Genomic DNA, 27,910 nt, shown 5'->3' with positions numbered 1-27,910 from the left:
TTATATTTCCTTCTTCATGGCTAACACCATATCCTCAAGATTCTCATCCCTATCTGCTAGCATTGTCGTAGTGGAATTGACTAATTCATTCATCTTTTTCGCATTGGCACCGAGAGAATCCAACACAAAATCTCTGAGTTGCTCCTCTATTGAGTCAAACCCATCTGTGCGTCCCTCGACCAACTCAAGCATCTCCTTCATGTTACTTACAGAATCCTCGAGATTAACAACTCAATTTTCAAAAGCTGTCAGCATGTCCCTCGAGTAACTTACTTTTTTGGCCCTCCCACGGGTCTGCATTGGCTCATTCTGATCAACAACTTTTTTCGACATCCCAATGGTGCCTTCGAACCAATAGCTCAGATACCACTTGTTATGGGGCTTGATCTTTCGTCTCGCAATCCGTGTGGCCTTAGGCGATTCGTTCGCTCCAAACTCGCCTAAGTCAGCCTTTACTCCCAAAAGTTAGGATTCCTTTTTAATTCCTCTAAGGCGCCAATTCGTATAGTGGAAGCAATTGTGCTAAAAGAAGGTACAGATGAACAATAGAAAGCCAAAGAAAGAATGCACAAAATGTGTTTGAGTAAATGCTCAAAGAATTCTATTACTCTTAAGAATTCAACATACAATGGATGAGATACAAATGAGAGAGAGGCTCTCTATTTATGGTTGAGCTTCCCCAAAACCGACGGTTAAGATCAAATTACATTGACGGACGAGATTAGCCTATCCCTTGATTTTAGGGAGTTACAAAATTACATTATATCAAATCAAATCTACAAGATATGATTCCCCTATTTACTAAAAATAACCTAAGTTGTCATATCTTCATTATCGGGCCAACCAGACTTCACTCTTATAGGCTTCTCTAACAGTTCTTTGAATCGAGCCAGTTCTCGTGGGCTAAATATTTCCCATCTAATCGATAGGCTTCCATGAGGCACATCTTGTACCATGGTCACGAGCTTTGATTTTAGCCTGCGACACTAACACGTCACATTAAGGGATCGTGCCTTATAAATATGAACGAGTTGCTCCAAAGAGAGGGAAAATAAGAGAAAACCTCAACAATATTATTTATTTTTAACATAATTATTTTTCTTTTACTTTTTTAACTCATAAAATTTTAATAATTTAAATTTTTTTCTAAAAAGAATTTATTCAAACAAAAATAATTACAAATACTAACATTTTAAAATAGTATATTTTAAAATATCTTAATTTGAAAATTTCTATAAATGAAAGAAAATTTTTATTTTTTAAGGATATATAAATTTTTAAGTTTACTTAATAATGAAGTGTTACCGATTGAGTCTTAGCTCGATTGGTATCGGCAATGTTGCCAATGCAGGAGGACATGGATTTGAGTACGCTGAAGTGTATTAACCTCTTATTTAAGGGTTAGGGAGGGGCTATGGGTAGTTTTAAGTATTGTATCAAAAAGAACAGATATGATAAGAACTTATAATGAGATATTTAAACCCTGCTTCAATTTCTTTTAACTTTGTTCTTCATGTTGATGACCAAAATATTGAAGGTGTCCTTGAGAATATTAATATAATGACTTGATTTTAAGTGGTGTTAAAAAATCGAAACCTCATTTCCGTGAATTAAGTCCATAAAGGTAAAATGAGAATATTTATTGAGCTATTATGAAAACATATTGAATATCTGTTAAGTAATTTAATCGAGAAAACCGTTAATTAAAACTCAAGGACTAACTTGTAAAAATCTAATTTCTATTGAATTTTAATTTATAAAATACTTGAGGACCTAGTTAGTAATTATGCAAAGGACCAAAATGGTTATTAAACCATTATTTCTTATGTAATTGTGGGAATTGATTATGACATCCACTTAGTTTCTATAATTACAATTATGGATAAATATATATTAGTTTTGTAAACTAATCATAATTAAACAAGTTAAGGAAGCTGAAAACATTTTCATCTTTTCCATCTTACTTTGCCGTCTTAAGTTAAAAGGAAAGAAGAAATTTCTCCAAGCCTTCTTATTCATTTTTGTCCCAAATTAACTAAGGTAATCAAGTCATTTTCTTCAATTTTTTATAGATTCTTGATAATGGGAGCTTGATTTAGTTAGCCCATGTGTTAATTTAGTAAATTATTAGATGTTTGACAAGTTGCCATTAGAAAAAATTGATGAATTAGGCTTGAAATTGAAGAGATCACAAGATAGTGAACTTAGATTATGTAAAGGACTAAATTGAAAACTAAGTTAAGATTGTTAGATAATTTTCTAATATTAGAGACTAAATTGAACAAATTGAAAATTTTCATGAGATTATGTTGTATATTAAAAGTATAGAGTCCCTAATAAAATAATGTGAAATTAAATTTTGATCCGATGTTAGATATTGAAAAATACGAGTCTCTCGAATATAGGGACTAAATTGAATAAAATGAAAAATATTTTTGACTATGTATTTGAATGTGAATTGGATGGAAATTGACATTGCTTTATGATTGAATTATTGAACATAGCTAAAGACGATGCTGGGCCGTCTCCACATAAAAGAAAAGCTAGTGTCGTGGACGAGTGACAAAAGCTTTGATTTGTAATTTTATAGTTTGAATTCAATACATCAATACTTAGACACATGCATATATACATATATACATATATGTGATTGTTTCAAATCTATCTATTAAGGTAAATGTATGGTTGCTTTTTTACTCGATTTATACATGATGGCATTAAATGTCCAAAATTAGATTAAATTGAATATAGCATAAAAAAGCTTGATATAAACTATTATGTGTGATTATTATGTGTATTGATTTAGTAATTACTCGATTAACTTTTTAGGGTAGAGTCGAGTTTAGTTAGCATGCCATGGAGTCCTCAATATAGTGATTGAAAATCATCGTTGTCAGGCCACCCAGAATGGTAGAATATGCAAATAGTGAAAACCATCATTGTCAGGCCACCCAGGATGGTAGAATATGCAAATCAGTGGTTGTTATTGATTGCATGATGGAAGTCTATATCTAGAGTTTTGAACCGCTGTAGGTGAGAATCGAGTGAATCTCTATGATGAATTTTGCAGGAGTACTGTTCATATCAGAAGATCTATAGGGAATTGGTTGAAAGGCGATGTTGAGATCTTGAAAGTTTTAGTATGGTTTTTATGTGGCTATATGAGGGATTATTAAAGGATATCTATGATTGTGTGAATGTTTGTTGAGGATAGTATGTATATTTGATATAGAATCTGATGAGTACAAGTATGAGTAATGTGATGTGACGTATGGTTGCATCTAAATGTCTACATTGTATGTTATGAGATGTGTAGGATGTTGGTTGTTAACAGTGAATTGTGCTTAGTTTGTTTCAGTGCATGAAATGTCTATAAAATGAGTTTGTTTCATAATCGAGCTGCAGCATTTGTTGTGAACTCGAAGATACATGTGACACAGATTTAGCCTGGACTGGTAATCTGTTATCATTTTAAAGGTTTAGCCTGGATTGGTAACCTTAGATGTATATTAAGCCATGATCATGACAACCTCTAAAAGGAACTAAAGGATTGTGAATACCTAATGGGGTTTTCTACGTATCCCAAAATGATGCTGGGCAAACCTCACGCATCGTGAATTTAGGTAAATCCATATCGTAAACATGACATGAAAGAATAACCTTTGTTGCGAACTATGAAAGAATAGCCTTTGTGGCGAACTAAAAAAGAATAACCTTCATGGCGAACTCTAAAAGAATAGTTGTAACAACCCATTTCTTTGAAGTATCAGAACAGTGGTTTCGGGGCCAGAAATCCGACGTGTGAGTCCATAAATATTATTATTTAATATTTATGAATAATATATGTATTGATAAAATTTTATTTAATTATTTGAGTTAAATAGAAGAACAATTAGGTTCAAGTGGTATGCCCTAAAGTCAACTGGTTTTAGAAAATGAGGCATCGGGACCTTGTTTCTATAAACCGAACCATAAATATTTTTTATAAATATTTACGAAGTGTTATTAAGGTTGTATTAAATTTTTGGTAGGAAATTTTAATGTTTAGAGAGTTAATTAAGCAAAAAGGACTAAATCATAATAGTTGAAAAAGTCAATCGCTATTAGTTTAAAGGTGTTAATTGATTAAAGAAACATAATTGGATGGCCTTAATGGATAAATTACCCATTCTTAAGTTGGTGGACGGTTAAAGCTTTAATTCTTTTTAATATTATATGTGTTTTATATGTTATAATATTATTAAAAGATAAAGAAACAAATAAAGAAACATAAGCATCATCTTTCTCCTATATTGGAACCGAATGCTTCAAGGGATTTTTCTTTAAGCTTTTGGACATTCTTAGCTACTCATGCATGATATGATTTCTTAATTCATTTTTTGTAATTTTTATGTTTTTGAGATCGTTGCAACTAGGTCTAACTAGCTCGTACCTTCGTTTTCGAAACTGTTAAAGATTTTGAATTTTTCCATTAATGAATCTTTTTTAATTCTAGATGTAAAATGATGAATTTAAAGTATTAGTTCTTATTTATAAGTAATTTGTGAAGTGATTTTTGATGAATTTACCTATTAGGGACTAAATTGTTAAAATAGTAAAAGTACAAGGATTTAATCTATAATAACATTAAATATGGGATGTAGTAAGGTTCCAGTAAATTCGACTAAGCTCAAATTTGAGTAAAAATGGTTAATTTGCATGTTTTAGGCTCAGGGACTAAATTAAATAAAAGTAAAATATTAGGGGAAATTTTATAAATTTTTAAAAAAGAATAAATTACATAAAATGAATTGGTTTTGCTATCTAAATTAATGAATTGAATGAAATTTTTAATTTAGATTAAGAACGAGTGGAAATAAAGGAAAAGAGAAAATTACCAAATAACCCATGTACTTAATCATTGCCGCAATTTAGTCAGGTAAGTTCGTATGAACTATAGTTGCTTTATTGTTGCGTCGATTGAATAATTATTATGTTTCTTTGATGTAAAAGAATCAATATGTATAAATATATCAATGCTATGATGAATTGAAGATTCTCGAGCCTTATTTGAAATTTAGGAATATATAGGATGCAAATGACATGTCATTGGGGGTTACCATGTTTTGGATGCTGGTCATGAATGTCCTATCGATGGCTGAGGTCCTGCATTTGTTGCGGATGCTCATCAGGTTGTGTGAACGGCATCGTGTAGCTTACATTTCGACCGTCAACTTGTTTGAGCAGACCAACTTTATGGCTCGAGTGAGCAACGATGTAAAGGAAAAGGAAAATGGTTTCAACCATATGTTTAGCACACTTTGTGTGAGCCTTCCTGTGTATCCAATATTATTCTAAGTGGTTCAACAGGCATGGAAAGAAAAGGAACTGTAAGTGTTCAAATAATTTATGTCATGAATCTATGAAAAGGATTGAAAAGGAAATGTTTAATACTTATGTTCATGAAATTGATGATTTCAAATGATGTTGTTCATGTATAATGATTTACCTCATGTTATTTCAAGCGAATTATGAGTTGATGCATCAACATGTGTTGTGGATGATGCTTATGCTTGTGCTAAGCTTATGGTTGGATTATACCATGCTTAATTGTAATGATATACATCGAAATGGTAAGTGTCCAAGTGGAAATATGCTTATGTGCATGAAGATGTTGTATGAATCAAAAGATATATTTTCTTATGAAATGGCTTATCACGTGGTATAAATGCACTAACTTGTGTATCAATGATAATATTTAGGCTTGTGTCAAGCTTGTGTAATTGGTTGATGTTTATGCTTATGTCTTGTATTATGTAAATGATACGGGTAAGAAAAGGTAATGAAATGGTAAGTTCATAATTGAGATATATTATGATGAGTTAAATGGATGAGGAGTTAAAGAACTTACTTATATATGAGAAATTTACTTATGCTATAGATGAATTTACCTATGTTATGAATAAACACACTGATTCATGAATTGATAATGTTATTTAAGCTTATGCTAAGTAAATGGAATGGTTCATCTTCTTATGAAAAGGTTGTTGATTATGTAATACAACTTATAAGATCTTATTATATTATGAATGAAAAGTATACGTAATGTTGAGGGATTTACTCATTTGTGAGTTTATGGTTATATAGTTTTATAAATCTTGTGGCATTGGTATAGGTTAATATTTACCCTATAAAACTCATTATTGAAAAGGAATGTTATGTTAAAAGTTTATACGAGCTTACTAAGCATTCATTGCTTACGTAGTTATTTTTCTTTACTTTACAGATTATCGGAAGCTTGTCGGAGATCTATCACACCATCTAACGATTATAGCGGTAGTTTTGATGTTTTGGATAAGATTATAATGGCATGTATAGGAGGACTTGTTTCAGTATCTAATTGGATGTTAGTTGATGATGTTGGCATGTATAAGTTTTTTTGGTACCATTTGATGTCAGTTGGTTAATGTCATTTTGGTACTTATTGATGCATTTTTTGTATGTGTTATTATGGTTGGTAAACTTTTGGTACTTATGGAACTTTTGATGCCTTGATGGTATGTGTCATTCTGGTTAAGATATAATGCATGATTTAAAAGCCAATATGGTATGTGTTGGAATAGTTTTGATGTGGTCAAAATATGGTAAATTCTAAAATGGTATTGATCTTGATAGGTATGTATGAAATGTGGTAATGTTTCCATGTTTAGGTGAGATATGGTTGAATGCATTTGAGGTACCTTGTTTGCATATTGGTTGGATGGATTTATGGTTCATTGAATTGGTTGGTTTATGCTTTAATTGGTATGTTTAGATGCTTTGGTTAAGGGTGCAAATGGATTGTAGGTACATGTTTGAAATTGGTGAAGGAAATGGCTTAATTTTGGTCAATTCCTTGTCCACGTAGCCTAAGACACGGGCGTGTGACTCAGCCATGTGTGACACACGACCATGTCACATAGTAGGTTTTTAATGGTTTGAAGTCAGGCAGTTACACAGCCTAGCACACGGCCTGGTACATAGGCGTGTAAGGCCATTTCGAGTGTTACATCGCCCGGTACACAAGCATGTGACTTGGCCGTGTGACCCAACTCAGAGAGTCACACAGGTACGGGCACAGGCTGAAACACGGCCATGTGTCCCTAATTTGATTGATACAGGGCTTGAGACACGGGCGTGAGTCTCAGCCGTGTGAGTCACACGGCCATGTGAGTCTCAAAACATTTTTGATTTAGTCTCAAATTGTTTTAAAAGTGTTTTTAAGGCCTCGAAGGCTCGATTAAGGGACGATATGCATGTTGGTGAATGATTTACGCTATGTTTATGTTGAAGTTTGAAGTGTATGTTTCAAACTTATATTTTTTTACGGTAATGCTCTATAACCCTATTCTGGCAACAGATACGAATTTGGGGTGTTATCATAGTCTTTGTGGTGCACCTTAAGGAATGACTAGGTTGGCATATTCAAAATGAAATTTGAGTGTAATCTGTAAAATCAGTAAGGTGTAATACATCCATGGCCTATACGGTAAGGTATTATATGAGACTATGGTTCGATTGAAAATAATGAATTGAAGAGATGTAGATAAAAATGGGTTAATTTGAAGTGTGTACTAAATAAAGATTTATAAATATTCAAATGGAAAGACATGCGTGATGTATTGAAGACTTTAATGGGAAAAGAAATTATTTTAGAAGGTGGCCTGATATTATGGTATATAAATAATGAAATTTGAGAAAAGTATTCGCCAAAGACAGGTTCAAGGGCAAGAACAATAAGATCATCATTTCGATTCATCGACTGCAATGTGCAATTAACACATAGGTAAATGTTGTAACTCTCACTAAGTTCTACGCTAGGAGGGACCATACTGTGACTGCGCCAAAAGAAATGGCATATCGAGTTGTTATGCATACAAAGCGTGTTTGGTGGCATGTTCAAAGTCTGAAAGATTACTTAGAAATCCATATTCTGGGATGGCTGTAATAGAATAGGATCCCAATTCAGATATTCTTTGTAATTAAATTAACACATGCTGCAGTTGCATTTACTTATTGTATATACATATGTAAATTAGTTCGAGTCTATTTGAAGTTAATTTGTATTTAATTGAAAATTGTATAAGTAGATTAAATTTTTGTCTATACTCGTATGTTAATACCTAAAATTTGAATTTAGCAAATCGAATCGAGTTAAGGGTGTTACATATATCATGTATTCATACATATGAAATATGCATATGGCTCGTAAAATGAGATTGTGCGTAATCTTGGTATTTGGTACATGAAAGGTAATTGAAAGGGTTGAAACTTGATCATACATTGATTATATTATTTTCATGTTAATGCTTTCATTTATACTGATTTAAATCATGGAAGTACAACTGAGCTTTCTCACTCAACATACTACTTTTTATTCTGTGCACAAGTATTAGTAGATCTTAAAGACTCGAGACTTAACTAGCATCCAAATTGCAACTTTCGACTAAGAAATGTTCATACAGTTCTTTACGTTTCAATATGTGGCATGTACCCAGGATTGAACCGGTTTTAACTGGTAAGTTGTCGATTTGGTATTTTGGATATAATGGTTATTTTTATTTATGGTACATGAGTTGTATATAATATATATGTATATAGCATAAGATTGAAAATTTTCATTTAGGTAAATAAGCATATATGAGTTTTAGAAAGCTACTGTCTAATGGAAATTTGAATCTTTTGTTGGCACAGATCACAAAGGCTTTAGTAGTGGGGGGACAGTTTTATTTTGGTGTAAAAATGTTAGGTGCAATGTCATTTCTATTAATGAAAACTGCATTTCTTGCTACATGGAGGACAATAACTTAAAAACCTAGATTTCTTACATTTATGGTAAACCTAAACTGTGTGGAAGACATAATGTTAGGGAATAGCTCATGGATTTATCTGAAATTGTTAAAGATAGTGAAGGTTGGATAGTATTAGGTGATTGCAATTAGGTCATTTGGTACAAAGACAGGTTCTCTAATCTTTCTAACGATTTAAAAGGAGCTTAAGATTTACTATAATACATTAATGGTTACTTCCTCTTTGAAATACCTTTTAAGGACTCCTATTTCACTTGGGCAAACAATCGACAACAAAATGATGTTGTTTAGGAAATATTTGACATGGCATTTCCTAACTAACACTATTTCAAAAATTGTACAAAAATCTCAGTTTTCAATCTGTCGGTTGCTTTCTCTGATCATGACCCTATGATTGTTTTTACGAACAAAATGTCTCCTTTCTAGAGAAGACCCTAAGGGGATTTTTGGTTTAATGTAATGGCTATGCCATTACAAGTCTATTCTGCAAGCCCATACAAATAGTTGTTTGGTTCAATAGAATACCCTATTACGGGTGTATTACATTCTAGGCTTATGCAGGGAAATTTGGTGATTTCTATTCCCTCCCCTCTCCATCGATTATTGATTCGATGCTTGAAGAACCCTATCTTACCTGCACCAAATTCTCACCTCAAAAACACTCAAACGACAATCATTCCTTACTTCCTTCGACTCTGACACTCTTCTCCTTCATCCAGTGTCCTTCAGGTAAACATTTTTCCTTCCCGATGCTCCTTTCATTTTCCTCTCTGCCATTTTTTCTTACCCATAATATTTTTCTGCCTTTTTTTTGTTACAGCTTACTTCACCATTTCAGTCTCTGTTGTTAGTCTTCTTCCCTTCTTGGATCTAAATTTTTATCCTACTAGGCTTTCAGTGAGTTTAGCCTTTCTACCTCTTCTTTGATCTTGTTTTTCATGTAAATCGAAACCCTATTTTGTTTATTTGCCTTCATTTTGTATTAATTTTGGGTTTTTTTTTTAATTCTGGGGTTTGATTATGGGTGGGTGTTTTCCTTGTTTTGGATCATCAAACAACGAAGGCAGTAATAGTGGGGGCAGTGTGAAAGAACTACCAAAAAGGATCCAACTAATGACAACTTAGTTGGACAGCCTCATCATGTTAACAGAGTTAATTCAGGTAAAATGTTTTTCTTTTTTTTTTTCCCAAATTTCACTCTGTTTTATGCATCAACTGGAGAATGTTGAAATCTTTATCTTTTATGAGTTTGTTTTCAAGTTTTCGATGACATTTGGCTGTTAGAATATATTATTGGTTAGATATGATACATCTATGGTTGTTTTAGGGTGATTGATCAATTTAGATGGTTTATCAATATATCTTTGAGTGTTTTAGGGTGGTTGTCTATCTTCATTTGAAGGTATTTGCTAAATTTGGTGGCATCTGTAGTTGATAATTTTCTGTGCCTTTTATGCTCTGCTTGGAGGATTTTCATCTATTTCTATTATTCTTGAATGTTATTGGGTCTAGTTGGTGCTCTTTGATAATCTAGTCTGATGAATGAGTTTCAATCTGTTCATTTGTGCTACTTCTAGTTTCAATACATTAACTTTGTTAATCTTAGTTTGAGGCGATGTGAATGTGGCTATTTATTTCTTTGCTACTCATAGATTAGTAAAATAGATTGATCTATTAATTATTGATGCTCTTGAGTAAATTCATTTCGGTAAATGGATTCGATCTGGTGTGAAATCTACTATCTTGGATCAGAGTAGTTATTGAATTATTTTCTATTGCTGTTTATTTGCTCGATAGTTTGTTTCTTTGGAGCTTATTGTTACTCAAGGTACCAAGATTGCTTTAGAAGGATTCACACGCACTATGTGCTTGAGATCTCAATGGATGATCTTCAAGGAGAATGTGTTCATTAGGATCCACTACTTCATACTTCATGTGGTGTTACATTGCATGATCATGTTTCATCATCTAATTAATGTCACAAGTTCGAATATGCAAGGTGGATCAATTTCTGGACCATCTTATATATGGCATGGTTAATGAAAACAAAAATGTTAAGTTATCGAGGTGTCTTTACTAGATTTAGTTGGTATTATTGTGTGTGAAAACCTAGTATTCTAACAGTCTAGCTTCCATTTTTTTGTTCTAACTCTAACGAACTTAGTTATGTTGGTGAAAAGTTAATTGCTTAATTTTAAGGTGTAAGAAATTGTAGACCTACTGGCCTGAAATTTGGAACTCTCCTAGTTAGGTACCTTGTTGTACCATTAGTAACTAGGAATTTGAGATATAGTGACTTCCACCCTCTTGTTGAAAAGATTACGAGTAGGATTAAAAGTTGATTCTCTATGGACACGTGCATGGGATGCTTTGTGACATGTAAATCGGTTTACTTTATGAAGAAAAAAATAATATCCCCACGCTAGATTTCTCTAGGACGTCAAAAACAAATTATCTTTCTATTCTGGTATTCGAGATTAAGATTCCAAGGATGATCCAAATTAATTTCATTCGATTTAAAGAGACAATTGAAATGATTAAATTATATACATAATTAAAATACTTAAACCCAAGTCCATATCCAAGCATTTTACTTTTTAAGTCCAAACATGAAATAAACCCAAATAAGTAATTAAATGTTCTTTCAAAAAAAAAATTAAACCCACCAATTTAAATCTAAATAGGGCATATTTGAAGGGTTTGTAATTTGATTTATTTTTATATAAATTATAAATTAGCTATTTGACACATTAATCAAAGACGCTTTTGCCACCATCCTTTTATGGTGGTTATAAGATTAAAATTAACTTCGCATCCCACCATCCTTAAGCACCTAGGTTCGAATCCCACCATACGTGGCTACCATTTGTATATTTAGTTAATTACAATGTGAGGATGAATACAAGCTTTTTAAAAGGTAAATTAAATATTGAATTTTTAAAAAAATTCATATAATATATTTATATTTCTATAAACTGGAAATTATGTAATTTGGATGTGGATGTATTTCAAGTTTAGATGTTCATCATTAATTTTTCTTTTAAAATAACTATAATTTTCGTTCAAGACATTATTATTTACCAAACAAAGAGTCGATTTTGTTGAATGAAATTTGATAAAGAAATGAATTTCAAGTTTTACTTGCAAAGATAGTTATAATTTCTATTTTGTGCTTTGCAAAGATTCTTAATACGTATTGTTCATTTTTTTTTACTGTGTGTTATTTCTTCCTCTTCTTCTTTGGCTTGCTTGATTGCTTCCTCCACCCACAGTTGAGCTTCTTGTATTCACTAAATCACTATAAGTTCTTTGGTTATTAATTTTTTTTATTTTGTTTTACTATTATTAAAATTAGTATTGAAGAAATGTGATCATTTTACTATAATTTGAAGATATGTAACACTTTAATATCTTACAATAATGGCTCGTCTGCCTTTAATAGTACAATGTGAGAGGCGTAAAAGAATTGATCTTACATTGATAGTATGGTTGCAAATGTGTACAGTTGCGAGTTGGTTCTTAGTTACATTGGGTGCTATCCATAGCCTACATACTTATAGACCAAGGATTAGATCATATATTTTAGATTTTTATGCAAAACGAGATTATGTGAAAAGACTTGTATTTGTTAGTGACCAAACATGTATTGAACAAGTTAGGATGAATAGAATTACCTCTTTTAAACCATGTGAGATGTTACAAATTTTAGAGGGATTGATGTCATCAAGGAACATGCTTGTTGATGAGAAAGTGGCAATGTTTTTACATATAATTTTTCATCACCTTAAAAATCGAGCTATCAAGCATCACTTTAATAGGTCTAGGGAAATCATTAGCAGATTATATCACAATGTTTTAAATGCCGTCATATGCTTACAAGATGTTTTATTTAAAAAAGCAGAGTCAATTACAGTTAATTCTACAGACCCAAGGTGGAAATTGTTCTAGGTATTGGAGTGAGTTCCATATATAGCTCGAACATAATTTAGTTGATTTAAATGTAACACCCTTAACCCCTCTCCGTCATCGAATTAGGGTTATGAGAATTATTGTACAATCAAAATATTTATATTTAATTTCACTCAATGTCATAAACAGAACCTAAATCATTCATACATATACATATCGTCCCTAAATCGAGCCCTCAAGGCCCTAAAAATACTTTAGAAACAAATTAGGACCGATTTGAATTCATTTGAAAACCCTAAGAAAAATTCACAAAAATTTGAAAACAAGGGTCGCATGGTCGTGTGCCTCACATGGCTAAGATGCATACCCTTGTCTCAGGCAGTGTAACAATCGAAATAGGGACAGACGGCCGTGTCCCAGCCCATGTCCTTGCTCGTGTAACATTTGAACTTGAGTCACACGACCATGTCTCAGCCCATGTAACTCACTAAGTAAGGTCACATGGTTGTGTCACACGTCTGTGTGTCAGGCCATGTAACTCTCAAAATAGACCTACATGCCCCATATACCAGGCCATATGCTAACTGACGTGCACCCTAAGCACTCATCAGATGACACACGGCCGTGTCGCTAAGCCATGTGTCTCACACGGCCAAGTCACACGCCCATGTGTCTGGCCGTGTAGACCCAAAATGTACCTTAAACAACAAGTTTACCATTTCCTAGTTTCTTGGGCATGAAGCAACTCAAAAACCAATCATTTAACCTTCTCAAAATACGATCAAACATACTTAAAACATGCCAAAAAATCATCTTAGGTGTCTAACTACTGTACCTTCATTGGTACCACATTTTATATCATCAAAACATATCAACAATGCATCATTTAAATCAAGATTTTAAGCATGTCAAAATCACTCAATTTAGCCTAACATATAGCTATCTAAAACATCAAGCTTAAGTTCACTTACACCTAACAAGCATTGGTTTAAAACTACATGCCAAATTATGGCTTCAAACATAAACATATACTTATATACTCAAACCAACATTATACTTATAACTCAATTTACAATCCATTTACAAAATAACTACCAACTAAGACATCCTAGGTACATGCCCTTACAAAAAGTAAACATCATTGCACTTAAGATCGAGATCGTTGTTGGATGCTAAGTCGGTAATCAAAGGAGAAGTACCTAACCTGCGCACGTTAAACAAAACCACACGATGAGTAAAACTCAGTAATATTTCTATAATCCGAACATTATCATAATGATATTGAATGTTCAAATTGAATTATACAACATACTATTGTCTAAGCTTACAATTACAAGATATCATTATTTCAAATTCATACATATTTCCACATCATTTCATACTATACTTAATTTTCACATGTTATCATATTGGATTTGTTTAACAATATCTCAATTTACATCAATTGTTATATAAATAACTTTTCACATATCAATCGACATTTCACTTATATTATGACATTATTCATTCCATATTCAATTCATGAGAACATAACTCATTTAGTTCATTTGTTCACAATATATTTCACCTTTCATTTTTCAATTCACTATCTCATTTCCATTTCACATACCATGCCATTTCAATATCAATTATTGAACTTTATTATTTATTTACCCCTATTAACACGACTCAGACTTGGACGGATACATGGATACAACCAACACACCAGTTTGGCATCCAGTGCCTCATCAACTCGAAGTTGAAGAAATCGGTGAACTCTTCCTATCCTAAGGTATTCCAACCATATCTGACTCAGCCCGATACAGTTAATAGAGTTTCATTTCAATCTTCAAATACAACCAATATCCAATTCTCATATTTGCGCATTATCATATTTCAACATATATTCATTTCAATTTCCAAATACTCAATACATTTATAACATATACCAAATCAATCCAATTCTATCAACTATGAATTCAATTCAATTGTAAAACATAATAATTCTCACCTCCAATTCTTACCATATGCAATAATTCAAAATGTAATAATTTACAACTTAGTTCAGATTATAGAAACATAAATCATGGATTCTGAGCTATTTAACGTTGATTTTATCCTTCCCCTTTTTAATTAAAACAATTAAAATACATTAATACTACACAATTCGATTCCACATTGAATATTTCAATTTTTACACAATATTTGCTTAAATTTCAATTTAATCTTTAAATCGAGATTAATTTTTAATCTTCACATTAAACTAATCAATTTTATATTTTCATAATCATTTCACTTTAAACTAAACTTAACTCTCTGTTTTAAATTATACCCTTAAATTTTAATTTTTTCTCAATTCAGTCCCTATTACTCAAAATCAAGAATTACTTCACTATTTAGTCCTTTTTCACTTTTAACTTAAAAATCTATCAATTTAATCCCTAATACTTAACCTATACAACAATAGTAACATCTAAAATTCTAAAAAATACTTAAAATTGCAACACGGGTTGACTAAGCCTAAGTATCAAGATTCCAAAAACGTAAAAATTACAAAAAAAGACTAAATTGCACTAACCAATTTGAGCTTGAACTCCTAAGTCCCTAAGCCATGTGTATTTCCCTTATTTTCTTTCTCTTTTTTCCCTTTAATTTGCATGTTACCACTTTCTTTTTTTTATTATAACTTTTATTATTTCTTTTATTATGTTTTTATTATAAAATAACATATATGTATATATACATTTCATAATAATTATTAATATAACATATATATATATCATACATGTTAATGCCGTCCACTAACCTTAGGTAATTGGATATTTACTACTTTAGTCCATCTATTAATTTTTAACCTATAATTCAATTTTTAACTCTTATACGATTTAGTCCCTATACCTTAATAATTCTTAATTTCTCAAAATTCACTTAATCAAAATCTAGTTCGCTACTAACTAACATCATAAATATTTAAATAAAAATATTTACAGGTTCGTTTTACGAAATGGCATCCCAGACTTGACTATCTGACACCCCAACTATCAGATCGTTATAGATTTAAATATAGTATCCTAACCCGAAGTTTCATACATGTGATGTAGAAATGCTTAGGAGCTTTAGATGGAACCCACATCAAGATTAGGGTTCCTACAGTTGATAGACCTAGATATCGAATGCGAAAAGGTGACATAGCACAAATATGTTAGGTGTTTGTACACCTGATATGCATTTTGTTTAAGTTCTTCCTAGTTGGGAAGGTTCTGTTGCTGATGGATGAGTTCTTTGAGATGCCATTAACAGGTGACATGGACTAAAAGTTCTTCATGGTAAAGTGCAAAATTAGAGGAATTTGAATTAATTTTTAAGATCATACTTTTTTGGGAAATTAACCATGATAAATAGTTTTTTTTATAGGTTGTTATTATCTAGCTGATGTTGGATACACAAACTATGAGGGATTTCTTACGCGTTTTAAAGGACAAAGATATCATTTGAATAAGTAGCGTTAGGGTTACCAACCAAGTACTCCGAAAGAATTTTTCAATATGAAACATGCTTCAGCGCGTAATGTTATTGAAAGATACTTTGGGTTATTAAAACTTAGATAAGGAATACTTAGAAGTCCATCATTCTATCCTGTAAGGGTGCACAATAGAATCATTATTGCATGTTATTTGCTCCATAAATGGGTTCAGAGCTAGTTTAATTTCCACATATCAGCCGATTCAGAGATGACAACAACAAGGTTCGATATTGAGAAGTACGATGGTGTCACAAATTTTAATCTGTGGCAAGTTCGGATGATGGCAATTCTAGTTTAAACCAGCTTGAAAAAGGTCACTACCAGGAAAAAACTAGAGAATCTAGATTAATCAGAATGGGAAAAGCTTGATGAAAAGGCATTGTCTGCAATCTAGTTGTGCCTCGCGAATAGGGTATTGCAAGAGGTATTGATGGAGAAGACCTTGTCCATCTTGTGGAAAATGTTAGAAACTCTTTATGATACTAAGTCTCTAACTAACCGTTTAGTGTTTAAATGTCTATTTACATTTCGCTTGAACGAATGTGAGTTTTTTAGAGATCACATCAATCAATTTATTACCCTTTTAAATGATTTAAAGAATGTTGAGGTTAAAATTGACAGTAAAGATTAGACTATGCTATTATTGTGCTATTTACCCCCTTCATACAAGACTTTCAGAGAGACCCTAATTTATGGTAGAGACAAACTCTCGTTCGAGGATGTAAAGGGTCATTTGTTGAGTAAATACAAATTTGATAATGAGTTTGGTTCGGATATCAAGGCAGATAGACAAGCTTTCATTTTGGTAACATCAAAGAAGTAAGACAAAAAGGTTGATATTGTAAGAAGTTACGTCACGTCAAAGCATATTGTTAAAAACTGCGAAATAAAAGGGATGTTGAGAGTAACGAGGAAGATGTAGTTGGTGATAATTTGTCCGACGAAAGTGGTGATGATTTCTTGTTAGTGTCAACGAGCGAAAGCTCTGAGCTTACGTCCGAATGAATTCTGGATTCGGGATGTTCTTTCCACATGTGTCCTAACAAAGAATGGTTCTCTACATATAGTTCGGTTGAAGGTGGATTTGTACGCATGGGAAACGATTCATCCAGTAAGGTAATCGGTATTGGTACTGTCAAAATTAGGATGTACGATGGGACTATCAGGACACTGTCAGATGTCAGGTATGTACCTGATTTAAGAAAGAATCTCATCTCCTTGAGTATTTTAGACTCGAAAGGTTATAGAATCAATATCGAGTTGAGCAGCATTAAGGCGTCCCAAGGGGCTCTCATTTTGTTAAAAGGTAAAAGGATCGACAACCTTTATATTCTAGAAGGTTCTATAGTGACTGGTGAAATTGAATGTCCCTCATCCGTTACGGAGTCGAAGTTAACTCGTTTGGAGCAGAGACAACTTGGTCATGGGAGGGAAAAATGTATGATCGTTTCATTTAATAGAGATTCTCTTTTGGATACAGGTTTTGAAAAGTTAGGGCACTGTGTTCGTGAAAATCAGACCCGGGTTAGTTTTCATTTGGCAGTACACAAGTCGAAGGCTAGAAGTCTTCCAACTTCTAAGCACAGATTCGACTCAATTAATTACCTGTATAGTTCAAGATAGGCCTGTGGCCAGCTTTAGCAAAGATGGTTTTGTGGAAACACGAGTCAAGGTGGAGATTTGTTGAGTATGACTCAAATTTCAGTCAAATTTGAGAAATAATCTTCCAACTAAACTTTGTTTATTTGTTTCAATCAAACTCTGATTAGTCTAGATTATTTTATTATTATTTGACCTACGAATTTAGCCTATAAATAGGTTCTTTTACAACCTTAGAAAACACACCTATTAGAAATTCGAACTCATGACACTTTTGGAGAATTTTGTGTTTACGTTTTGAGGGTTCTTTATTTTTGGGTTTCGGAGTTTAGTTTTTTTATCTCTATTTTTTGTACACTTCGTTCTTTTACCATTATAGTAAAGTTATCTTTGCTCATGGTTTTTTATCCTCTTTGGAGGGGTTTTTCCATGTTAAATTTGTATGTTCAATTTTTTAATTTCTTTCGCTATTTTTACTTATTCATTGCTGAATCGGGTCGATCCCCAACATCATCTTTTCCATCTTACTTTGCCGTCGCAAGTTAAAAATAATGAAAAAAATTATCCAAGCCTTCATTTTCATTTTTATCCCAAATTAACTAAGGTGATCAAGTCTTATTCTTCAAAATTTTTATAGATTTTTTTTATCATGGGAGCTTGATTTAGCTAGCTCATGTGTTAATTTAATAAATTGTTAGATGTTTAAAAGTTTTCATTAGAGAGAAATTGATGAATTGGGCTTGAAATTGAAGAGGTCACTAGATAGTGAACTTAGATTATGTTAAGGACTAAATTGGAAACTAAGTTAAGCTTGTTAGATAATTTTGTAACATTAAGGACTAAATTGAATAAATTGAAAATTTTCATGAGATTATGTTGCAGATGAAAAGTTTAGTATCCCCAATGAAAGCATGTGAAATCGAATTTTGATCCGGTGTTAGATATTGAAAAATACGAATCTATCGAATGTAGGGACTAAATTGAATAAAATGTAAAATATGTTTGGCTCTGTATTTGAATGTGAATTGGATGTAAACTGAAATTGATCTATGATTCAATTATCGAACAAAGCTAAAGATGACGTCGCGCCGTCTTGAGAGAAAAGAAAAGTGAGTGTCGTAGACGAGTGACAAAAGCTTCGATTTGTACTTTTATGATTTGAGTTCAATACATAAATACATATATGTGATTGTTGCAAATCTACCTATTGAGGTAAATGTATTGTTGCTTTTTGAATCAATTTATACATGATGACATTAAATGTCGAGAATTGGAATGAAGTGAATATAGCACAAACGAGCTTGATATAAACTGTGATGTGTGATTATTATGTGTATTGATTCAGTGATTACCCTACTAACTGTTTAGGGCAGAGTCGAGTTTAGTTAGCATGCCATGGAGTCATCGATATAGTGATTGAAAACCATCGTTGTTAGGCCACTCAGGATGGTAGAATATGTAAATAGTGAAAGCCATTGTTGTCGTGCCACCCAAGATGGTAGAATATGTAAATACTGAAAACTATCGTTATCGAGCCACCTGGGATGGTAGAATATGCAAATAGTGAAAACCATCGTTGTCGGGCCACCCAAGATGGTAAAATATGCAAATAGTGAAAAACATCGTTGTCGGTGTAACACCGCTAACTTGTATACGTCGCCGAATTAGGGTTACGAGGCATTACCGAACAAACACAATCATTTTTAAAACCAAACTGATCACAAACATGAAAATTAAATCATTTTCGCATTGCTATTTATAATTTACAATCAAAATCTAACTAACATCGTACTCAAACCTATACATGCCATAAGATTGAGTTCAAATATTTAACAAAATACCAAAAGTAGTCGATAGTGTGATAGACTATGCTGATGATCCCCGAGCTCGTAACGCGTCTCCAAAATCTATAAAAACAAATGGACAAAAACAATCAAAGTAAGCTTTTATAGCTTAGTAAGTCTATAGCATATCTAAAATACATATAAAAGAATCATATAATTCTTTAAGTAAATTTATTGAAATCACAATTATTAATTATAATTACTAATCAAACATTGCTATATTAAGTCATTTTGTTTAAATCTAAAAGGATGTGTATTTATCTAATACACATAAACGGACAAATGTATATACATTATATGCATATAATCAATTTACTAACATAATCATTAACTGCATGTACTGATTTCTATAGTACTTATTGTTCGCACTTCATCGGATCCATTTAAATATAATTGTTCAAATACATATACCAAAAGCATAATTTTTATACTTATCAACTATAAGTGCCGAATGCACATATACACTTATACCCACCTATGCCGAATGCATACATATATATACATATATATATATCCAACAATTTCATGACAACCGATATATATATATACATACTCACTATTCACAAGGATTCGAACGATTATATACTCATCAACCACCTTGAAACAATGTTCATAAATTTATCCATTTCATATAAACAAAATCATATATATTTATGCCCAATGCATAGAATCACTTAATTTAAACAGATTCACTGGCACTTCACCTGATAGGCTTATAGTTTAATTCCGTTCACCGGCACTTAGCCTGCTAGGCCTATAGCCTGATTCAGTTTACCGGCACTTAGCCTGCTAGGCCTATAGCCTGATTCAGTTCACCGGCACTTAGCCTGCTAGACGTATAGTCTGAATAATTTCACTGGCAATAAATCCGATAGTCGTTTCTCCGTTGGAATTGAATTATATTCAATTCTACGTAACAATCATGCACTTAAAACATACTTGTACAATTCACAACAATAATTTCAGTTCAAAGAAGCTGTAATTCATATTCGAACTATATATGTATATAAATCCATACATAAAAATTCAGCTCAAAATTTATAACCTATATCTTTGAACCACATAGGTTCATGAAATTCAAACACCAAATCTAGCTCAATAACTTCATGATTCAACCTAACAAATTTATGTATATAACTTTATATCTTGAATCCTACTACTAATATCATACTATTAAATTTATAATATACCCTAAGTAATATACATTTAACATTCGAATTACTTAAATACATACACATTTTATGGCATTAAATTCACTTCAAAGAAAACATATCATACATTCAAACATATTATAAATAATCTAAGCTAATAATTTCATACCTTTGATTCAATACAAAAATTATACATGTGTATACATACATATTTGCACCTCATATACATTTATATATAATTTATACTTATAATTCAACTCATGAACTTATATATATATTCATACACAATCGAACCTCATACTCATATATATAACTTCATATCTAATTTCAATACAATAACTTATACATGTACATATATACATATTCGAATCTAACATATACATATATAATTTCATACTTAAATTCAATATAAAAATGTATATACATGCTTATTCGAACCCTATGAATATTTTTATAACATTCACAATTCAACTAAATTCAAAAACTTATTTATATATATATACATATATATATTCAAACATTATAAATACAAATATAACATCCATACTTTCACTTAACTCCAAAAAACTTATACTTATATATACATACTTATTCGAACTTCTTATTTACATATATAAATGCTTATATTAACTAAATTCAATTTATATACTTTTAATTATAACTCATCAATTATATAATAAATATACACACACACATATATATATGTTGAGTTAATAACATTAAATTGCTAATAGACTTACCTCGGATATCGTTGACTGTTAAATCAGCTACTCGACCACTTTTGTCTTTCCCCGATCCAAATCCGATTCCTTTAATTCTTGATCTAAATCATATTCAAATTAAGCTTATTTAAACACCATTCTATTCAATTTAGCCTAAAAATACATGAATGGGCAAATTACAATTTTGCCCTTAACATTTCACACTTTTTACAATTTAATCCTTTTTGCTCAAAACACAAAATACACAAAATTTAACTACACTCCTATGGCCGAATATTCCTAGTGTCTATATAATTCCATATTTTCATTTATTTAGCATTTTAGTCCCTTGAAAAATTTATTTTCACAATTTAACCCTAATTACTCAATTTCATCAAAAATTCAAAAACAATACATGTTAATCTAACAAATATATTTCATATTTCACCTACTAGCATCATAAAACTCAAGCATTCATCAATGGCACATTTCAAAATTATTCACAATTCACAAAATTAAGACATGAGTTTTGAAGAACACGAAGCAACGATCTTAAAAACGTAAAAATTTTTAAAAACACAACAAAATACATACCTAAATTAAGGATTACAAGTTCCGAACCAAGCTTTCTTTTTTTTTTCTTTGTCTTTTGAAGTTTCGGCTAAAATGATGAACCTTTTTGCATGTTTCTTTTATTTTTATGTTTTATTATAACATATATTATCAAAATTTTTAGTTTACCAATTTAACCTTAAATAATTAATATACAAAACATATAATATAAGGTCATTCTTGACCATTGGCATCCACTAACTTATATAGTGGGCTAATTGCATCATAGAACCTCCAAATTATAAAGACAACAACAATTAAACACTTTCATATTTAACCACTAAATTTTCATTTTACGCGATTTAATCTTTTTTATTTAATCAGACACTCAAACGACAAAATTAAAACACGAAAATTTCACACAATTAAATTCACACATAATAAACACACAAAATAATATTAAAATATTTTTTAACTCGGACTTGTGGTCCCGAAACCACTATGTCCAATTAGAGTCGAAATCGGGCTGTTACAGTCGGGTCACTCGGGATGGTAGAATATGCAAATAGTGGAAATCATCATTGTCGAGCCATTCAGGATGGTAGAATATGCAAATAGTGAAAGCTATCGTTGTCGGGCCACCTGGGATGGTAGAATATGCAGTAGTGAAAGCAATCGTTGTCGGGCCAACCAGGATGGTAGAATGTACAAGTTCTACATAGAATGTTAATGAAATAGGTATATCACGTATTCATACATATGAAATATGCATATGGTTTGTAAAATGAGATTGTGCATAATCTTGGTATTTGGTACATGAAAGGTAATTGAAATGGTTGAAACTTGATCATACATTAATTATATTCTTTTCATGTTATTGTTTTCGTTTATATTGATTTGAATAATGGAAGTAACATTGAGCTTTATCATTCAGCGTACTATTTGTTTATTCCGTGTGCAAGTATTAGTATATCTCGGAGTCTCGAGGATTGATCCAGCAACTGCAACTTTCAACTTAGAAATGGTCATCAGTTCTTTATGTTTCAATATGTGGCATGTACCCAGGATTGAATCGGTTTTAAATAGTAAATTGTCAATTTGGTATTTTGGATATAATGATTATTTTGATTTATGGTACATGAGTTGTATAATATATATGTAAGTAGCATAATCTTGAAATGTTTAAGTTATGTAAATGAGCATATATGTGTTTTTAGAAACCTACTATCTAAATGGAACTTTGAATCTTTTGTTGGCACAGATCACAAAGGCTTTAGTAGGGGACAGCTTTATTTTGGAGTAAAAATGTTAGGTGCACTGTTATTTCTATTACGAAAACTTCATTTCTTGCTACATGGAGGATAATAACTTAAAAACCTATATTTCTTGCATTTATGACAAACCTAAACTATGTGAAAGACATCATGTTTGAGAACAGCTCGTGGATTTCTCCAAAACTGTTAAAGATTGGATAGTATTGGGTGACTTTAATCAGGTCATTTGGTACAAAGACAAGTTGTCTAATCTTTTTAACAATTTAAAAGGAGCTTTAGATTTACTACAATGCCTTGATGGTTGCTTCCACCTTGAAATACGTTTTAAAGGCTCCTATTTCACTTGGGCAAACAATCGGCAACAAAATGATGTTGTTTAGGAAAGACTTGACATGACATTTCCTAACAATTACTATTTCAAAAATTGCACAAACATCTTTATTCTCAATCTACCTATTGTTTTTTCTCTGATCATGGCCCTATCATTGTTTCTACAAACAAAATGTCGACCATACCACTTTGAAGCAAGGTGGACTCTCCTCCCGCAGTGCAAAGATGTTATTAGGCGTATGATTGTTTCTCAAACGTTTCATATGTTTGAAACAAATTAAGATCAATAGTTACACTAATTAGATAATCAAGGCTTTAAAGTTTTTTTTTAATATTGTTTGAATAAAAAGAGAGAGAAAGTTTTGATATTTAGCCCATAAAATGATTTGCGTCTTTTTTATGCAACGGGATATTTTCTTTTTCTGTCCTTAGTAGTCCGTATTTTGTGCGATGGTATCCCTAATTCAATTTTAATTTATTCAATTTGATCCTGATTTACATTTAATTGCATTCAATTTGATCACTGCTATTTTTTTTCTTTTTGTAGGTTTAAATTTAAATGTTTATTTTATACAGTTTTAATTTTTTTTTCAAGGAGATTTTATACAGTTTTAATTATTAATTCCATTACATGTATTTGATTTGTGGTTTATTTAATCTAATTACATTTAATGTGTATGTAAATTTGTTTTGTTTATTTGTGAGAAAATATATTTCTAAATATGTTGAAGTATGATTTTTTAATTTGTTATTAAAAAACAATAGATTTGTAATAAAAAAATTGCATATTTATTTACAGCTGCATTCAATTTTTATTCATATTAAGATCCACTTTTTATCATTAAAAAGAACTGTTTTTTATATTTAAAATTTTAATTTTAAATAAAATATTGTAAAATAAAATTATTAATTTAATTTAATTTAATTATTATTAGAAAATAAAATATTATTTCACTATATAATCTTGTTTCTGCATTGATTCTTATAGTTTTTAAAACGTAAAATACTAACAAAAATTAAAATAGTTTGCTAATAATTATTCTTTTATAATTTGTAATTTTCTAAAGTAATGTTAACAATTATTACCTTATTAAAGTAATGTTTAAATATTTAATAATGCAATAATTTTTTAATGTTAATAAAATTTAAACAATAGCATAATATTTTTTACAATAAATTATTTAATAAACTAATATAAGAAGTAATTTAAAACTCTACCCATAAAAGAGGGAGATTTCAAGTACTTCGGCCCTTTCCCGTAAGTAGCCACAATGTACTGTCATTTTCTTTCTTTTGGTCTCTTATTGAACCCTTTTTTACTTCTATGAATTTGGTTTCCCCCAAAACAACGAAAAATTGATTTGATAATTGACTAAAGTCTAAACCACGTAATTTATGATGTCTTGTTAATTTCTCTATGTTTTGTACTACTAAGGACTACTTTGGATGGGCGGTGTGTTTACCTCCGGTGAGGTTAAAAATAGCGGTGGCGGTGAGATTAGTTACTGTAGCGGTGAGATTAGATACTGTAGCAGTGAGATTAGAAACAATGGTGGAGTGTGTGTTTGGATTCAAACGCAGCTGTAGCGGTGAGGTGAGAATAAGAAATGACTATTAAGGATATCATATTAGAATTGATATATAATATAAGTTTTTTAAATTATTTTAATTTTTTAAAATTATTAAAATATGTGAATTTATAATTTTATTTAATAAAATATTAAAATGTATCTTCCAATATTTTAATGAATTATATAATAAATTTAAATTATTTATTAGATAAAATGATAATTATTTTTAATTTTTTATAGTTAAATATTTTTTTTATAACAATGATAAATATTATTTTCAGAAATAGTAACATTATACTTGGATAAAATTTTGAAGTATCTAAACGGATGATTTTTAATAAAAAAATATTAATAACATAAGACATAACAAGTTTCATTATTACTAGAAATTAGGTTATGATACAAAATGTTTTTACAAATATGGATTCATTAAACTAGTTGCAATGGTTTCCCTTAACATCGTGATTTCAAGGTCACTTTCTCTGTTAGAAGAACTCGATTCACCTCTGTCAAACTGGCTTGAAGAGACTGGCATGTCGGGTATATTCTCAAATTCTCGAAAATCCTCATCATTTGACCAAGCATGTCTTCGAATGTAATTATGCAAACCATTGTTGCAATAACTATTAAAACTTGCTTGTTGAATGAATAACTTGGAATATCTCTTAATATTGGCCATTTTTTTCCACACTCCAAATGTTCGTTCAATCACAGAGCGTAACGAAGAATGTGCATGATTAAAGATTTCTCTTTTTTTTCCAGATACTTGATGATTACCTCGACGAAAATCAGGTAAATGATATCGTTCCCCCTATATGGACCTAGAAAACCTGCCATTTGTGGATATCCTGAATCCACAAGATAATATTTTCCTACAAAAAAAGTAAAACATAATATCAAGTTTAAAAATAATTTAAAATTTTTAATATTTTTATATAAAAAAAGTAATTAAAAAATTAAAGTTCAACCTGGTGGAGGGTGTGGAAACCTCAACTCTTGTTTTCTGAGTGCTTGCAAAAAAAATTCTACTATCATGTGTTGTTCCTTCCCAACCAGGAAATGCAAAAATAAAGCACATGTTGAAGTCACAAACCGCCATAATATTTTGAGTTGGTTCACCTTTCCGTCCGATATAAGGTATTTGACAAGAAGGCAAAATGCATGCTTTTATGTGTGTTCCATTTATGGCCCCAATACAATCCTTTAAAATAAATACAAGTAATAAGATAAAAGTTAGAAATAATTTATATTTTAAAAATATAAAGATTGTGTAAATATTACCTTAAAGTGAGGCCAATATCTTGTATCATGTCTAATATGGTTCGGTACTTCCTCGAATTGACCTTCAGTGGGTTTAATCGTGTCTATTCCCATTCGAGCAAATATATGCAACATATCAGTAAAAATTCGACTAACAATTTCCCCAGATTGTTGAAATCGCTCTGTTGCATTTGAATTTGATTCTCTATTTCCAAGAATGTACAATGATAATGCTAACTTCTCCATCGCCAATAATTTCCCATTCTTTAAGCCATAATTTGTTTGCAAATCATGCAACAAGCTGTGAAATATATCTTTTGCCATCCTAAAACTATTCATGCAACGATCATCGTGCCCATTTAATACTTCGTCCACCCACATTTGACATGTATGATTTGAATCCATAAGCGGTTGCATAGTGAAATAAGTTTCATGGTGTACTAATACACTGCTTAACACATATTCTTCCTCTTCATGATAATTGTTGTTCTCAACTTGGGTAACAATTGTGGCTATTCTTTGTTGAGCTTCTTCACTTAATTCAGGGGTATCATAATTTGTATCAAAACTATTATACATATTGTTAAATTTATCCATAACCTGAAAAAGTAATCAAATGAAAATAAATCCTTTAAAATCTCGTGACATTCTATACAACACAGAAACTTGATTAAAAGAATAGCATAAAAATACCAAACATAAAAAGTATCATACATTAGTTTTACATATAAAAAAGTAGTATAGTTATATTACAATAATAATTCTAAGGAGCTTATGGTGGAGGTGGTTGATGGTATGGTTGGAAGGGAAATGAGGATTTGCTACCAAGGATGAAAATGATGCAATTGGATTTTTTTCAGCATACTCACGTCAAAGCCACCAAACCCTATCATCTGGATCTAAGTTCAAAAACACTTATCGTTTCACCGGTATTTGAAACATTTTGGTGGCAAAATAGTACAGTTCATCTTTTTTTGGAATTTCATCTCCCAAAGCACGCAAAGCATCCATTGCATTTGAAATAGTATATTGAGAGTGAGGAAAAATAATTTCATTCACTGACTTCCTTAGACTAGCCATACTCTCACACAATTTCTCAATCTGAGTAGTTAATGTATTTCTTGATGATTTTCTACTTGAACTTGATTTTTTTCCTTTATCGTATACAGCCCCAAGTGTTTGCTTTCTTCGATTAGGAATTTCATGAGAAGGGTTTGATGGTATCTCATCAGGAGGAATACATTCATTCTCGTTACTATGTTCATCTGAATCACCAAATCCCTCATTAGGTGCATCATCTCCCATAGGAACCCCACTTGGAAGAACACCAAACGAAGGTGCCCATGCGTTCTCTCCGGTGGCTACAATGCCACCAAACATTTGCCACAT

The 27,910-nt window shown here is 31.2% G+C and overlaps 1 protein-coding gene across 1 annotated transcript; it reads right to left on the bottom strand.

Annotated features, from left to right (window-relative positions):
- On the bottom strand, positions 1 to 27,910 carry LOC121222053 (uncharacterized). The gene is made up of 2 exons (XM_041101939.1): positions 27,689 to 27,910; positions 1 to 216 (listed from the first exon to the last, which is right to left on the bottom strand). The coding sequence occupies exons 1-2, from the start codon at positions 27,908 to 27,910 to the stop codon at positions 1 to 3; spliced, it is 438 nt and encodes a 145-aa protein (XP_040957873.1).

The sequence above is a fragment of the Gossypium hirsutum genome, chromosome D10 (assembly GCF_007990345.1).
Source record: "Gossypium hirsutum isolate 1008001.06 chromosome D10, Gossypium_hirsutum_v2.1, whole genome shotgun sequence".
Taxonomy (NCBI): Eukaryota; Viridiplantae; Streptophyta; class Magnoliopsida; order Malvales; family Malvaceae; genus Gossypium; species Gossypium hirsutum.
The sequence above is the reverse complement of the archived record's forward strand: the minus strand, read 5'-3'. Positions and strand labels throughout refer to the sequence as shown.

Excerpts from the sequence above, each read along its gene's own strand:
- LOC121222053 (XM_041101939.1), bottom strand. The coding sequence starts at position 27,910 with ATGTGGCAAATGTTTGGTGGCATTGTAGCCACCGGAGAGAACGCATGG. Across the intron at positions 217-27,688 it reads GAAAGCAAACACTTGGGGCT|GATTCTGTAAGTAACATGAA; the intron begins GTATACGATAAA and ends GTTAATCTCGAG.